This window comes from Cololabis saira, chromosome 5, assembly GCF_033807715.1.
Source record: "Cololabis saira isolate AMF1-May2022 chromosome 5, fColSai1.1, whole genome shotgun sequence".
In the NCBI taxonomy this organism is placed as follows: domain Eukaryota; kingdom Metazoa; phylum Chordata; class Actinopteri; order Beloniformes; family Belonidae; genus Cololabis; species Cololabis saira.
Genome location: NC_084591.1, coordinates 6,991,674 through 7,009,269, shown reverse-complemented (window position 1 = coordinate 7,009,269; position 17,596 = coordinate 6,991,674). Strand labels below are relative to the sequence as shown.

Genomic DNA, 17,596 nt, shown 5'->3' with positions numbered 1-17,596 from the left:
AAAGGAAAATTAACTCAAACGATCACACCTGACAATATTCAAGGAAACCAGGGAGCTTTATTAAGTTTTCCAAAGTTCATTAAAACTGAGGATGGATCCAACCTGGGGAAGCTTTCCATCCCCAAGGGTAGTTAATGCTTCCAATGTGAACAATGCAACCCCACAATAAAACTGTTTGCCCAGCCAAGCTCTTGAGACCATATTACCATTTTTATGAGGCACTGCAAAAAGAAATGCAATCTAAAGTATCTGCGCTGCAAAAACACATGCAATCTAAAGCAGCTGCACTGCAAAAACACAAGCAATCTAAAGTAGCTGCACTGCAAAAACACATGCAATCTAAAGTAGCTGCGCTGCAAAAACACATGCAATCTAAAGCAGCTGCACTGCAAAAACACATGCAATCTAAAGCAGCTGCACTGCAAAAACACATGCAATCTAAAGTAGCTTCACTGCAAAAGACATGTAATTTAAAGCAGCTGCGCTGCTAAAAGATATGCAATCTAAAGCAGCTGCGCTGGAAAAAGACATGCAATATAAAGCAACTACTCTCCAAAAAAAACATGCAATCTAAAGCATCTGCGCTGCAAAAAGACATCCAATCTAAAGCATCTGCGTTGCAAAAAGACATGCAATCTAAAGCAGCTGCGCTGCAAAAAGACATCCAATCTAAAGCATCTGCGTTGCAAAAAGACATGCAATCTAAAGCAGCTGCACTGCAAAAAAAACATGCAATTATCACTAGTATAATTTTACACAAGCTTTGAATTCAATTCAATTCAATTTTATCTATATAGGGTCTATTACAACAGAAGTTGTCTCTAGGCATTTTCCAGAGACCCAGAACATGACCCTTGAGCAATTATTACAGAAGAAGAAACCTCCATCAGGATCTGGATCATAAGATGGGACCCTCTTGCCGGCTGCCAGCTGGGCAGAGCAGGAAAAGACAATGGCAAGGCAAGGCAAGGCAAATTTATTTATATAGCACAATTCAACACAAGGTAATTCAGAGTGCTTTACATTGACATTAAAAGCGGCAAGACATAATAACAAATAGGTAAGAATAAGAAAAGAAGTAAAATAATAAAAAGCACAAGCTGTTAAAAAAAAAATAAAATAAATAAAAAAAAAAAAAAAATAAGGGCAGTAGAGTACAGCAGGTTTAATTTAAGAGTACACTTCAGTAGACAGTAATGTTTTTAACCCTGATTTGAAGGAGCTGACAGTTGGAGCAGACCTCAGGTCTACAGGAAGTTTGTTCCACCGGTGAGGAGCAGAATAACTGAACGCTGCCTCACCTTGCTTGGTTCTGGTTCTGGAACCACAACAAACCAGATCCAGATGAACCTCAGGGGTCTGGGAGCGTCATAGGAACTAACAGATCCAGCATGTATTTTGGTCCAAGACCATTCAGGTCTTTGTAGACCAGCAGTAAGATTTTAAACTCTATCCTTTGACTCACTGGAAGCCAGTGTAGTGATTTCATGACTGGTGTAATGTGGTCCAGTTTCCTGGTGTTTGTAAGGACTCTGGCGGCAGCGTTCTGGATCAGCTGCAGCTGCCTGATTGATTTCTTGTTAAGGCCTGTAAAGATGCCATTGCAATAATCCAACCTACTGAAAATGAATGCATGAATAAGTTTTTCCATGTCGTGTTTAGACATATTACCCTTAATTCTAGCAATGTTTTTTAGGTGGTAATAGGCAGATTTGGTGATAAACTTTAGATGGCTGTTGAAGTTCAGGTCTGAGTCAATAATTACACCAAGATTTCTGGCTTGATTCGTAGCTGTCAATGACATGGAGCCAAGGTGAGCGCTGATCTTTTCCCTTTCATTTTTAGGGCCAAAAATTATCACCTCTGTCTTTTCTGCATTTAGCTGGAGAAAATTCTGGCACATCCACTCATTGATTTGGTGAATACAGTTACTCAATGAGATCAGGGGGCTGTAGTCATGTGGTGACACTGAAATATAAAGCTGTGTGTCATCGGCATAAGTATGGTAGGAAATGTTGTGATGTTCCATAATCTGAGCTAGGGGTAGCATATACTGTAGATGTTGAATAGAAGTGGTCTGACAATGGACCCTTGAGGAACCCCACATGTGATCTTGGTTCTCTTAGACTCATGGTTTCCTATTGACACAAAAAAGGCCCTATCTTGTAAGTAAGATTTAAACCATTGAAGCACAGTGCCGGTAAGTCCCACCCACTTTTCCAGTCTGCTGAGAAGAATGTTATGATCAATGAAGAACAGAGTGAGGAGAGACAGAGACACAATGCCTAACTACTGCAGTACAGGGATGACTATATAAGCAGATGTAGACAGCAGACACTGAGGTGGTCAGAGGGGGGGGCTGCAGGTCAGGATTTCAGCAGGCGTCTACAAAGCATCCACACAGACAGGTGGAAGCAAGCAGTGGGATGATCAGAGGGTGGGACTGCAGGTCACCATGCAACTCCTGAAGCTCCGGCCTGCAAACATGTCCATAAGAGAAAAGGAGGTAGCAGACCGACACAACAAACTACAAGAACAATGGAGAACAATGATGGTGATGAGATACTTCTTATTATTAACTGAGGAAGGAAAGAGAAGGAGGCGTGATGGGCACAGTGGATCATGTCGGAGTCCCCCTGCAGCGTAGGCCTATAGCATTATCTTTTTTTTAATATCATCTGCATCTTAGCACCTAACAACCGAGCACCCATTGATGTTTATTAACATAACACAAAGAAACCTCATAGGTTTACTTTGGATTCAAGTTGTGGCAAATCATTTTTCAAATTTAATATGTGTGAAAATGAAATAACATTTTTTTTCTTGTCATTCAAGTGTAAGTCATAAATGTTCATACGCATAAAACAAATTACTGCCCACAGATGGGTTCATCGTAATGATATTCACAGATGTTTCTGGAGGATTTTGGAGGCAGGGGATTTTTCCAGAATACCCACTTTCATTTCTGACTAAATTATCTTAATCTTGTCCAACATCAATGTTTTCCTTGAAATTAAACTTGTAACAGCAACAAACATCTTTGCGATGTGATCACAGGGTGATCGCGGATTCAGTGTGATGGATTTTTGAGGAAAACGTACTTATGGTTTTAATAAAGAGCTTTCCATGTATTATCCAAATAAAGAAAATAAGTAAAAGAGGGTACAACAAACATCATTTCCATTCCTTCACCCGTGTTGATTTAATGGTTATTTTTCATTGGTTACGTGTAGTTAAATGTGCTGATCAGCAGTCTCACTTGATTAAACTGGTTTCATTTCTGGAACACTTCTTACAGACCTCTTTGTACGACTCTACAATGAATACCGTACAATAAAAGGAATATGTGAAAAGTAAGATTTGTGTCCTTAACGTTACTCCATGGGGGTCTATATTTGACAGATGATGTAAGCGTTCAGGGAGCAGTCGCGCGTCACTCGCCAGTAGCCATTGTCTAGCAGCGTGGTGCAGCCAGTATCCTGGATGGATTCATCTGGTTGTCCTCCTTCCCAGTTGGTGAAGGTGAGACGCTGGTTTTTCATGTCAGATTGAAAGTTTGCCACTGCCCTATTGTTGACGTTGATCCAGGCTACGTTAGCCACGTCACCAAACAGCTGAGTCAGGATGCGGTTCTCCTGGTCCTTGTGGGGTAAAGCCAGCTCTAAACCTTGTTGAGAGCAGAACTCGACGGCCTCCTGGAAGGAGCCTCTGAGTTTGTTGGACACAAAGTATTTCTGCCCAACCCTCCGTGTAAAGTCAAAATTTGCAGCTGAAATAGAGAAACAACACAGAAACAAAAATGTTGAATTTTCATTCATATCTATATAATGTGGACAAAATAATAATATATGTATATCTAAGAAATACCAACATAAAGCAATAATGTTCATGTTACAGAAATGTTCCTTATCTGTATGATTTTACTTTATAAAATCTTAAAACATATAGGGCCAAATCCACAAAAGGATTGCGCGGCTTTTGCGGCCGCTAAACCGGTGCAAATGAGACAAAAAGAGAGCGTCTAATTCACAAAGCACCCGCAAAGGGCGAATTGCTCCACAAACTGCGCTGCCAAGCAAATAGCGTCATGGTGCGCCTGTGCCATTTGCATGCATGTAAATTAGGTAATATTCATACATTCGGCGCAAAATTGCCCCCTTTCTATGCAAATAAGCCTCATTGCAAAAAGCGCCTAATTCACAAAGGCCAGCGCTATTTGCCACACGCAAACATAGTGGAGCAAATACCGTCTTTCAGAAGCTTGTATTAAACTGCAACGCAAACTCACTCCTCACTCCCCATCTCTCTGTTTCTCTCTCTATTCAATGTCATTCAAGCCTGTGTGATACTGAATGATATTAAGGGTGAAATCTATAGTCAGACATGACTGTACACAGTCAGATCAAGTGGGGTTGTGGACTTATCTCGGATTTAAAAATAAAAATAACAGGAGCTCAGGATTCATCCATACAGTAAGGGGCTGCTTATAACAATTCCACCATATAAACATATAAATCTAGAATGTGTGTGTTTAACAGCTTAATAATGTCATCACATATCACAACATATATCAGACTTATAATAAAATAGCGCTGATATAAAACCGTTTATTCCGTATTTCACAATCGTCCCATGCGCGTCTGTCACATACGCACACACTAGTTAAGCCTAATTATGCCTAAATAATGGTCCGCGTTAAATCGACGCAGAGCCTACGCCGTAGGGTACGCGGCGACGCGCACTGTACGGTGCGCCAGCCCGTACAGTGCTCTGCGTCGATTTAACGCGGAACCATAAATCATCCTTGAGTAGCACGGAGGGAGGAGGGGGAGCGGGGCTCTTCGCACAGTGTCTTGATGATTTGTAATACAGGCTGAGCCTGTATTACAGTAAAGCGGGCCTGTAAAGCGGGGCAAATTGCGGGCGCTATTTGCGGGCGCAAACTATTCTTTGTGGATTTGGCCCATAGTCTTTTGGTGGGATACTTACCCAGTTCAAACTTAGCAGTGGTCTTCATCAGTGTGTCAACATCCTGTGCAATAGCTCCAAAGACATCTGGAGGAAACAAAGAACAGGTACTAAACTAATACAAAATGTGCAATTTTAAAAGTAAAAGGTTTTTAAAGACTGTAAGGCATTAGATTATATTTAGCTGATGCTTTCATCCAAAAAACACTGCTGTCAATGGTTTAGGAGATAAAAAACAACTGAGCCAAAATCACACATCATTTATTAGACAAGGCAAGTTTATTTGTAGAGCACAATTAAACACAAGGTAAATCAAAGTTCTTTACATCAACATTAAAAGCGGCAAGACACAATTAAAGCTGCAAGCAGCGATGAACGGGCCCTCGCACTCACGTCCACCGCCCCCCATAAGCATATCAGAAATGACACCACCCACGACTCTCTATGCCAAACCATTCAAAAGTTATAGCAGAAAAAAGGAAGAACCAATCAGAAAAAGGGGCAGGGCTAATTCAGGCCAATGAAGGTCAAGGACTCCATACAGAGTATGATGACACCACCCACGACTCTCTATTTCAAACCATTCAAAAGTTATGGCAGAAAATCGGGACAACCAATCAGAAGAAGGGGCGGGGCTAATTCAGGCCAATGAAGGTCAAGGACTCAATACCGAGTCCCATGACACCACCCACGACTCTTTATGTCAAACCATTCAAAAGTTATGGCAGAGAATAGTTTTCTAGGGGGCGCTGTTGAGCCGTTAGGCAACGGCCATTAATGCAAACCATGAAATATCAAATTTATCACCAGGCCTGGCTTGCATGCAAAATTTGGTGACTTTTGGAGAACTATCAAATATGGACCAATCAGATGAAAGGGACAAGCGCTTTTTCGCGTCTAGCGTCGCCACGGTAACACTTTTGAAAGAGAAAAGTAATGTGCGTCGTCGCAGGACAGAGACGCACATATTGATGTAAAAAAACACAAAAATTGCTGACAAAAATTTTGGCATACAGCAAGGCTCGAACTCCCGACCTCTGGCACCAAAGACTGCAATTTCCTGGCTGAGCTATGTCTCAGCTATTCCTTTCACTTTGACTTACTGGGTTAGGAGAGACCAACATAGCGATAAAATGTCTGGAACTTTTTTTTCCTGATTTGTAATCAGAAGAAGGGGCGGGGCTAATTCAGGCCAATGAAGGTCAAGGACTCCATACAGAATCTGATGACACCACCCACGACTCTCTATGTCAAACCATTCCAAAGTTATAGCAGAAAATCGGGACAACCAATCAGAAGAAGGGGGGGGGCTAATTAAGGCCAACGAAGCTTAAGAATTCACTACAGAGTCCCATGACACCACCCACGACTTCCTATGTCAAACCATTCAAAAGTTATAGCAGAAAAAAGGGACAACCAATCAGAAGAGGGGGGGCTAATTCTGGCCAATGAAGGTCAAGGACTCCATAAAGAATCTGATGACACCACCCAGGACTCTCTATGTCAAACCATTCCAATGTTATGGAAGATAAAATTATTCTAGGGGGCGCTGTTGAGCCGTTAGGCCACGCCCATTAATGCAAACCATGAAATATCAAATTTATCGCCAAGCCTGGCTTGCATGCAAAATTTGGTGACTTTTGGAGAACTATCAAATATGGACCAATCACATGAAGGGGGGGCGCGCCTTTTGGCGTCTAGCGTCGCCACGGTAACACTTTTGAAAGAGAAAAGTAATGCGGGTAGTCGCAGGATGTAGACGCACATTTTGATGTATAACACACTTGGGTGCACGTTACGGTTCGGGCTGAATTAACTTCCGAAGGAATGGCATAAATTTCGCCAAAATGACACAATTTATTCAAAATGGCCGACATCCTGTTCGGTTTCGGCCATGGCTCCAAGAGACTTTTCTTTAAGTTGTGCCATGATACAGGTGTGTAGCGATTTTCGTGCATGTACGTCAAACCGTATTGTGGGGCTTGAGGCACAAAGTTTTCCAGGGGGCGTTGTTGAGCCATTTTGCCACGGCCATTAATGCAAACCATGAAATATCAAATTTATCGCCAGGCCTGGCTTGCATGCCAAATTTGGTGCCTTTTGGGGAACTATCAAATATGGACCAATCAGATGAAGGGGGGGTGCGCTTGTTGGCGTCTAGCGTCGCCACGGTAACAATTTTGAAAGAGAAAAGTAATGCGTGTAGTCGCAGGATGGAGACGCACATTTTGATGTATAACACATCTGGGTTCACAATACGGTTCGGGCTGAATTGATTCTCGAAGGAATGGCATATATTGCTCCAAAATTACGCGATTAATTCAGAATGTTCAAAATGGCCGACTTCCTGTTAGGTTTCGGCCATGGCGCCAAGAGACTTTTCTTTTAGTTGCGACATGATACAGGTGTGTAGCGATTTTCGTTCATGTACGTCAAACCGTATTGTGGGGCTTGAGGCGCAAAGTTTTTTCTGTCGAACCAATCAGATGAAGGGTGGACGCGCTTTTTGGCGTCTAGCGCCGCCACGGTAACGCTTTTGAAAGAGAAAAGTAATGCGTGTTGTCGCAGGATGGAGACGCACATTTTGATGTATAACACACCTGGGTGCACGTTACGGTTCGGGCTGAATTAACTTTGGAAGGAATGGCATAATTTTCGCCAAAATGACACGACTAATTCAAAATGGCCAACTTCCTGTTCGGTTTAGGGCATGACGCCAAGAGACTTTTCTTTCAGTTGTGCCATGATACAGGTGTGTACCGATTTTCGTGCATGTACGTCAAACCGTATCGTGGGGCTTGAGGCACAAAGTTTTCAAGGGGGCGCTGTTGAGCCATTTTGCCACGCCCATTAATGTAAACCATTAAATATCAAATTTTTCGCCAGGCCTGACTTGCATGAAAAATTTGGTGACTTTTTGGGCACGTTTAGGGGGGCAAAAAGGCCCTCCTTTCGTCAGAAGAACGAAAGAAAAAAAATTCCTACAGATACAATAGGGCCTTCGCACTGAAGGTGCTCGGGCCCTAATTAAAACATAAATTAAAGCTGCAAGCAGCAATGAACGGGCCCTCGCACCCTTGTGCACGTTCAGGCTGCAGTGGAAGCTTGTATGACTTGCATGTAGATTCTTCAGGCCTGGACATTTAGCGGATGACACCAGCCACGGCTCTCTATATCAAACCATTCAAAAGTTACGGGAGAAAGTAGGAACTATCAGATATAGACCAATCAGAAGAAGGGGCGGGGCTAATTTAGACCAATTATGTTCAAGGACCCCCCACGACTCTTTATGTCAAACCATTCAAAAGTTATGGCAGAAAATAGGAACTATCACATATCGACCAATCAGAAGAAGGGGCGGGGCTAATTCATGCCAATGAAGGTCAGGTACTTGGCATCTATCGTCGCCACGGTAACGCTTTTGACTGAGAAAAGTAATGCGCGTCGTCGCAGGATGGAGACGCACATTTTGATGTATAACACACCTGGGTGCACGTTACGGTTCGGGCGAAGAGGCGGCTGAAGAAATGGCATAAATTTCGCCAAAATGACATGATTAACTAAAAATGGCCGACTTCCTGTTCGGTTTCGGCCATGGCGCCAAGAGACTTTTCTTTAAGTTGCGACATGATATAGGTTTGTACCGATTTCTGTGCATGTAAGTTTTAAGTTTATTTGTAGAGCACAATTTAACATAATGTAAATCAAAGTTCTTTACATCAACATTAAAAGCGGCAAGACACAATTAAAACATAAATTAAAGCTGCAAGCAGCGATGAACGGGCCCCATTATGGCACTTTTGCACTCGGACTTACTGAGCCCGACTCGGCTCGTCACGCCTCTACTCGTTTGTCCCCGTTTGTTTTTCCACAGCCAGATGAGAAGTGGGCAGGTTGGGGGGAAGCTGCTGTGACGTACTCGATTGCGCAACCGCTTTGTTCATGTCGGTGCTGATCAGAAATCAGCTGGAGCCGCGAGCGGCTGAGAGTAAAACAGCCAGTCTACATCCCTTTTTAATTCTCTCGTCAGCCACCAGGTTTATGAACATCTGCACCTCAGAGTTGGATCACCAACAAGACGTTTTGCGCTTTATAATAAAATCGCCGCGAGCCGCGGGTCGCTCTCGCGCTGACTCCCGCTTCCTGATTCAAACGTTTGACGGCCCCGCCCCCCGACCAATCAGGGGCCTGTAGTTTGATGACGGCCCCGTCCCCCGACCAATCAGTGGCGCACAGTGTGGTGACGTCAGAAATAGTCCCGGCTCAGCCCGGATAGAACCTCGCTCGAATGGTTACAGAAATAGTATCGGCTTGGAGCGGCTCTACCCGTCTCAGCCAGTACTGGAGTTGAGGGGGGATGAGGGGGGATGGCATCCCCCTTGAAATAAAAACAGTAAAAATCATCCCCCCTGTAAAACTGCCATCCCCCCTTTCCATCCCTTATGTCATTTCATCAATGAATGTGGTTTTAGTGCTATTTCAACATTTAGAGTCATCACCAGAAAAATAACACCAGAAAAATAACTTATTTGACAATTTTCACCTGTTTCAAGTAAATTTTCACTTGAAATAAGTAGAAAAATCTGCTAGTGGGACAAGATTTATCTTCTCATTACAAGCAAAAAAAATATTGTTCCCCTGGCAGATTTTTCTACTTATTTCAAGAGAAAATCTACTTGAAACAGGTGAAAATTGTTGTTTTTTCCAGTGATGAGTCTTGTTTTAAGTGTAATAAGATTTTTTACTAAAATGAGACATTTTAACTAGAAATAGGACAAATATTCTTATTTTGAGTTTTTGCAGTGAACCATTTTACTCTGAAGGACAGAGTCATATTGATAAGTTCAGAAAACTGTTTTTTATTTTTGTGTTTTGATGTATTTGATGCAAGCCCAGTGGATATTTAAAGCTTACAGAAGGCTGCATTTAACTGCTGCTATGTCATTCCTGCAGGTGTTTTGGTCAATGCTATTATTTGTAATATATTATATTATTTGTAATGAGCACAAATTATCTGTCCCCATATGATAAAATCCACCATCCCCCCTGATTTTTTTTTACAACTCGAGTACTGGTCTCAGCCCTAGTGCAAAAGGGCAAGACGGGGCTGTGGCGGGTAGAACCGAGGTGAAGCGGGACCAGTGCAAAAGGGCCATTAGTGTATAATGCTATAGGCCTACGCTGCAGGGGGACACCAACATGATCCACTGAGCGGTGACCATCACCCCTCCTTCTCTTTCCTTTCTCAGTTATTAATTAGAAGTATTTCATGGCCATCATTGTTGTCCATCATTCTTATAGTTTGTTGTGCTGGTCTGCTTCTCTTTTGTGCACGTTTGCAGGCCGGAGCTTCAGGAGCTGCATGCTGATCTGCAGTCCCCCCCTCTGATCATCCCACTGCTGCTTCCACCTGTCTGTGTGGATATCTGGTGGATGTCTGCTGATATCCTCAACTGCAGACCCCACCCCCTCTAACCACATCAGTGCTGGGTACATCTGCTTATATAGTCATCCCTGTAGTGCCCCAGTTAGACATTGTGTCTCTCCTCTCTCTGTTCTTCATTCTCTGTGTCTGTTCTCTCTTTTCCTGCTCTGCCCAGCTGATCCAAGTCCTGGTCCAGGTTTCTTCCCTCCTAAAGGGGAGTTTTTCTTGCCACTATTTGGCTTAAGGTTTTCCACCCACTCAGGGAGATTTTACCTGCCATGTTTTATGTAATAATTGCTCGGAGGTCATGTTCTAGGTTTCTGGATAGCACTTAGAGACAACTTCTGTTATATAAAATTGAATTGAATTGAATTGAATTGAATAGAACATGACACTTGAACAGAGGGATTACATTTAATATATTATTATAGTTCAGATGGATACATCCTTCTTCATCCTGCTTCAGTGCTGGATGTAATTGTAGCCAAAAATAAATAAATAAATAAACTATCTGTTGCAACCAAGACCAAAGTGAGGTGCATGGAAGAATATTTTAGACCAGGGGGGTTCCGGACAAAACAGGCAGCGCTGTGAGGATCATGTTCTTTGATTTCTCCAGTGCTTTTAACACCATCCAGCTTGCATTACTACGTAAACAACTCCAGAAGACACAGGTGGATGCCTCCACAATCACCTAGATTACAGACTACCTGACAAACAGGCCACAGTGTATGAGACTGAATGGTTGTTTGTCTGACCAGGTGGTCAGCAGCACAGGAGCACCACAGGGAACTGTCCTCTCACCATTCCTCTTCACGCTGTACGGCTCAGTTTTGGAGTACAAATCAGAGCCTTATCATCTGCAGAAACAATGGATGACTGCAGTTTTGGATTGTATCAGTGATGGAAAAGAGAATGAGTTCAGAGTACTGATGGACTGTTTTGTGGCATAGTGTGGGAACAATCATTTCATCTTGAATGTGAACAAGGCAAGAGGGAATTATTACTGATTTTAGGAGAGTCAGGATTAAGATGAATAGTTTTTCCAACATGGGTGTAGAAGTGGAGGTGGTGGAGAAGTATAGGTACATCGGTGTTCACCTGGACAGCAGACTGGACTGAAGATACAACACCAATCCTGTTTATATGAACGTACAGAGGACTTAACAGAGCCTCTTAAGGAAGTGAAGTTCCTTTGGGGTTTGCAGCAAGATGTATGTCTTCTTTGAAGAGAATGCAATCACACATGCAGTCATGTGTTGGTGGAGCAACATCGGAGTGACTTAAAAAACCTAAACAAACTGATAAAGAATGCTGGTTCTGTTCGGGAACCGCTGGAGATGATTGTGCAAAGGAGGATACTTTACAAAATGAAGAAGATCATGGACAACCCTGAGCATCCTCTTCACAACACAGTGATTCAGCAACACAGAACGCAAGAGGAGATCCTACAAACGTACAGGATATCCTTCAGACCGCTACAACAGATCCATCAGATCTTTTTACTCCTGGATATATTTTTATCATAACTGCCTCTGCACTTAACAATAATTGATGCCAGACTTGATCTGCGATTGTATTTCAACAACGTAAAATCATTAAAAACTCTTTTTCTAGCGAATGTAAGCTGCATATTCAGCGTACTAAGAATACAATTCCATAAAACTGTATTAATCCCCCGTTGAGATCTGACATGTACTTGTATATTGTACTACAGCTGAACAATAAATAGCAATGACACATAGTATCTTATAATTTTCATATTATCAGAAATCAGATTCCTAGGACAGTTGTGTAAAAAATAAAGAATCACCTCTACCACACATTATAACTGGTCCAGGTGGTCCAGGGGCTCCAGGTATTCCAGAGAATCCAGGCCTTCCATCGCTTCCAGGCTTTCCATGGATTCCAGGGAATCCAGGGGCTCCAGGTGGTCCACTAGGTCCAGGTGATCCTAACACCCACACAAACAAAAAATATCAGAAGAACTGCATCTGCCATGTCTTTGTACACATACAAAAATAAAGACCACCGGTAGTTTGGAAAGTAAGAAAGTAGAAACGGAGCAAAATAATACTGAATGAAGACAAGAATGGATAATTCATGTTACCAAATGTAAAAACAGAAAAGGTGTGTGATGACATGTTTGAACTAAACAAAAATGCTGCATTCAAACTGTGATAAGAGATTTTACATTTTAAAAAGTCCATTATTGACCCTTTAGAAATAAACCATCCAGAACAAAACATTATCCATCACAGAGGAAAAAAAGAAGGAAACACACCCAAAAGAAGAGGAAACAGTCAAAAAGAGTAATTTCTGTATCTGCCTCCTGTTGTACATCACATACTCTTAACAACACCAACCCTCAATAACAACGGACAATTCTGCATTTAGCCAGGTCTTCCAAAGCCCATGGGAAGTCACCTTCACATCCAGACAGCCAACAAACAGAGCCGTTTTTCTATAAAATCATATAGCTAAATAAAAAGAAGCAAAGATAAAATAAACAGGCTCGTGATCTCCCCCATCCTGAAAGACCACACCGTTAAGACATCAAAAAACCCTTTCAATCTTGGGAACTGCAGTGTTACTCAGGTTTTTTTTTCTTTTCTTATCCAATGTGGTAAAAAATAATCATGTTAATATTGTACTCTGTTGTAAGCTGTACACACCTCTACAAAGTCATATAGACACTGGCAAACAAATGGCAAGACATGCAAGGTTAAACATCAAATCTATCAACAGTCTTGCATTGTTTCTGTAGATATGACAGTAAAATTTGTAATTTCCAGTAAAAAGAAAACAAACTACTGAGGTCTCTTTTTCCACAGTTGAAAACCCATCATGTTCAACTCAATGCATGATCAGAGTTGGGGTAAAGGTGTCCCGTCTGGGGTAAGGTGTGGACCCAAACGCAGGGAGAGCAGGAGGCGGGAGGCAGGAGTTGGCAAAAAACAGGATTTATTTCCAAAAAAAAGGCGAAAACAAGGCGCTGCTGGGCAGGATCAAGACAAACTAAAAAGGGATCAAAAAACTTGAGGAACAAAACGTGGCAGGAAACATGGGGAACAAACAGTACGGTCCGACAGGGAACAAGGGAATGACAAGACCAGATATACTCAGGGGATAACGAGACATGACGAGACACAGGTGCAGACAATCAAGGCAGATGGGACACAGGCGGGGCAAGACAGAAACTGAAAGCTGGGGGGAATGTCAAACCTTGACAAAAAGTTGTGAAGTCAAAACAAACCAGTGATATTAACCTGGAGGTCCATCATTACACACACATGGTGACGTGGAAAGGCCTTTAGCAACCATCAGGCACAGGACACAAAGCAGAAGACAAGACCTCATCCCCTCAGTCTAGGCTGGAACGCTGTTAAAAACAAAAACTAAAAAGAAACAGACATTTTTGTATTTACAGTTTTTATAAACTGTTTCAATAAAACTATAACTAAGAAATATATACAGTAAGTGACAATGAGAGTGTAAGCAACGTCCACGTGGTTTTTATTTTAAAACTTTGCAATAACACATCAGGAATTTTACTGCTGCAACACTGAGACGACCTCGATGCCCTGATGCACGACGTATGTTGCAAGATTTTCTCAAGTTCCAGGATTCAACCCGCCTCAAGAATCCGCTAAAGTTTCCTCAGAGAACCCACCCAGGTTTATTTTTCCGAGGATCCTTCTGAGGAGGACAAATTATCAGAAATAAAGGACTGTTCTATGCACAAATTCAGTTTTTAATATTATTGATTTATACATTTATTCTTAAGTCGTTTCGAGGTGATAAATTGGTTTCAGATATCTAAGTCTAGAAAGCAAAAAGACTCACAGCGCAAACAGGAATTTTCTCCAGGACGTTCTGCTCCTCTGCTGTATCCAAAGAAGTGATGAAGAAAACAATTGAGTCACATGACGGATCAGAGATCCAGCCGAGTGTAAACACAGCTACAGAGGGGAAAAGAGAGCGAGGGAGAAACAATCTAAACATGGTCTAAAAGCCAAGACGCTGCAGTGAAAGAGAGTGTGTTTGTTCTTAGACCTAGACTTAGATATAGACAGACTTTATTTGTCATTCCAGATTTGCATTGGAAATTTTTATGTTAAATTTCTTTTCAACAAAATGAAATCATTTGCAGCAAATATTAAAGAATAAAAGGAAAATTAACTCAAACGATCACACCTGACAATATTCAAGGAAACCAGGGAGCTTTATTAAGTTTTCCAAAGTTCATTAAAACTGAGGATGGATCCAACCTGGGGAAGCTTTCCACTCCCCCAGGGTATTTAATGCTTCCAATGTGAACACTGCAACCCCACAATAAAACTGTTTGCCCAGCCAAGCTCTTGAGACCATATTACCATTTTTATGAGGCACTGCAAAAAGAAATGCAATCTAAAGTAGCTGCGCTGCAAAAACACATGCAATCTAAAGCAGCTGCACTGCAAAAAGACATCCAATCTAAAGCAGCTTCACTGCAAAAGACATGTAATTTAAAGCAGCTGCGCTGCTAAAAGATATGCAATCTAAAGCAGCTGCGCTGGAAAAAGACATGCAATATAAAGCAACTACTCTCCAAAAAAAACATGCAATCTAAAGCATCTGCGCTGCAAAAAGACATCCAATCTAAAGCAGCTGGACTGCAAAAACACATGCAATCTAAAGCAGCTGCGCTGCAAAAAGACATCCAATCTAAAGCATCTGCGTTGCAAAAAAAACATGCAATTATCACTAGTATAATTTTACACAAGCTTTGAATTCAATTCAATTCAATTTTATCTATATAGGGTCTATTACAACAGAAGTTGTCTCTAGGCGTTTTCCAGAGACCCAGAACATGACCCCTTGAGCAATTATTACAGAAGAAGAAACCTCCATCAGGATCTGGATCATAAGATGGGACCCTCTTGCCGGCTGCCAGCTGGGCAGAGCAGGAAAAGACAATGGCAAGGCAAGGCAAGGCAAATGTATTTATATAGCACAATTCAACACAAGGTAATTCAAAGTGCTTTACATTGACATTAAAAGCGGCAAGACATAATAACAAATAGGTAAGAATAAGAAAAGAAGTAAAATAATAAAAAGCACAAGCTGTTAAAAAAATAAATAAATAAATAAAAAATAAAAAAAAATAAGGGCAGTAGAGTACAGCAGGTTTAATTTAAGAGTACACTTCAGTAAACAGTAATGTTTTTAACCCTGATTTGAAGGAGCTGACAGTTGGAGCAGACCTCAGGTCTACAGGAAGTTTGTTCCACCGGTGAGGAGCAGAATAACTGAACGCTGCCTCACCTAGCTTGGTTCTGGTTCTTGGGACACATAACAAACCAGATCCAGATGAACCTCAGGGGTCTGGGAGCTTCATAGGAACTAACAGATCAACCATGTATTTTGGTCCAAGACCATTCAGGTCTTTGTAGACCAGCAGTAAGATTTTAAACTCTATCCTTTGACTCACTGGAAGCCAGTGTAGTGATTTCATGACCGGTGTAATGTGGTCCAGTTTCCTGGTGTTTGTAAGGACTCTCCAGCGTTCTGGATCAGCTGCAGCTGCCTGATAGATTTCTTGTTAAGGCCTGTAAAGATGCCATTGCAATAATCCAACCTACTGAAAATGAATGCATGAATAAGTTTTTCCATGTCTTGTTTAGACAGAATACCCTTAATTCTAGCAATGTTTTTTAGGTGGTAATAGGCAGATTTGGTGATAAACTTTAGATGGCTGTTGAAGTTCAGGTCTGAGTCAATAATTACACCAAGATTTCTGGCTTGATTTGTAGCTGTCAATGACATGGAGCCAAGGTGAGCGCTGATCTTTTCCCTTTCATTTTTAGGGCCAAAAATTATCACCTCTGTCTTTTCTGCATTTAGCTGGAGAATATTCTGGCACATCCACTCATTGATTTGGTGAATACAGTTACTCAATGAGATCAGGGGACTGTAGTCATGTGGTGACACTGAAATATAAAGCTGTGTGTCATCGGCATAAGTATGGTAGGAAATGTTGTGATGTTCCATAATCTGAGCTAGGGGTAGCATATACTGTAGATGTTGAATAGAAGTGGTCTGAGAATGGACCCTTGAGGAACCCCACATGTGATCTTGGTTCTCTTAGACTCATGGTTTCCTATTGACACAAAAAAGGCCCTATCTTGTAAGTAAGATTTGAACCATTGAAGCACAGTGCCGGTAAGTCCCACCCACTTTTCCAGTCTGCTGAGAAGAATGTTATGATCAATGAAGAACAGAGTGAGGAGAGACAGAGACACAATGGCTAACTACTGCAGTACAGGGATGACTATATAAGCAGATGTAGACAGCAGACACTGAGGTGGTCAGAGGGGGGGGCTGCAGGTCAGGATTTCAGCAGGCGTCTACAAAGCATCCACACAGACAGGTGGAAGCAAGCAGTGGGATGATCAGAGGGTGGGACTGCAGGTCACCATGCAACTCCTGAAGCTCCGGCCTGCAAACATGTCCATAAGAGAAAAGGAGGTAGCAGACCGACACAACAAACTACAAGAACAATGGAGAACAATGATGGTGATGAGATACTTCTTATTAATAACTGAGGAAGGAAAGAGAAGGAGGCGTGATGGGCACAGTGGATCATGTCGGAGTCCCCCTGCAGCGTAGGCCTATAGCATTATCTTTTTTTTAATATCATCTGCATCTTAGCACCTAACAACCGAGCACCCATTGATGTTTATTAACATAACACAAAGAAACCTCATAGGTTTACTTTGGATTCAAGTTGTGGCAAATCATTTTTCAAATTTAATATGTGTGAAAATGAAATAACATGTTTTGTCTCGTCATTCAAGTGTAAGTCATAAATGTTCATACGCATAAAACAAATTACTGCCCACAGATGGGTTCATCGTAATGATATTCACAGATGTTTCTGGAGGATTTTGGAGGCAGATTTTTCCAGAATACCCACTTTCATTTCTGACTAAATTATCTTAATCTTGTCCAACATCAATGTTTTCCTTGAAATTAAACTTGTAACAGCAACAAACATCTTTGCGATGTGATCACAGGGTGATCGCGGATTCAGTGTGATGGATTTTTGAGGAAAACGTACTTATGGTTTTAATAAAGAGCTTTCCATGTATTATCCAAATAAAGAAAATAAGTAAAAGAGGGTACAACAAACATCATTTCCAAGGGCGAAACTTTCGTTTC

The 17,596-nt window shown here is 41.7% G+C and overlaps 1 protein-coding gene across 5 annotated transcripts; it reads right to left on the bottom strand.

The window, feature by feature from the left end:
- Nucleotides 1-1,170: 1,170 nt before the first annotated feature.
- On the bottom strand, nucleotides 1,171-14,293 carry LOC133443708 (mannose-binding protein C-like). Of its 5 annotated transcripts, none has more exons than XM_061720876.1 (6): nucleotides 14,240-14,287; nucleotides 14,067-14,092; nucleotides 13,663-13,791; nucleotides 12,213-12,347; nucleotides 4,990-5,055; nucleotides 1,171-3,769 (listed from the first exon to the last, which is right to left on the bottom strand). In XM_061720876.1, the coding sequence occupies exons 3-6, from the start codon at nucleotides 13,751-13,753 to the stop codon at nucleotides 3,390-3,392; spliced, it is 672 nt and encodes a 223-aa protein (XP_061576860.1). In that variant the 5' UTR covers nucleotides 13,754-13,791; nucleotides 14,067-14,092; nucleotides 14,240-14,287; the 3' UTR covers nucleotides 1,171-3,389. The 5 variants fall into 5 exon arrangements, with proteins under 5 accessions (XP_061576860.1, XP_061576858.1, XP_061576859.1 ...); XM_061720872.1 differs by having other exon boundaries at nucleotides 1,172-3,769; nucleotides 12,207-12,347; XM_061720874.1 differs by lacking the exons at nucleotides 14,067-14,092; nucleotides 14,240-14,287 and adding an exon at nucleotides 13,969-13,987 and having other exon boundaries at nucleotides 12,207-12,347.
- Between the last annotated feature and the right edge of the window lie 3,303 nt (nucleotides 14,294-17,596).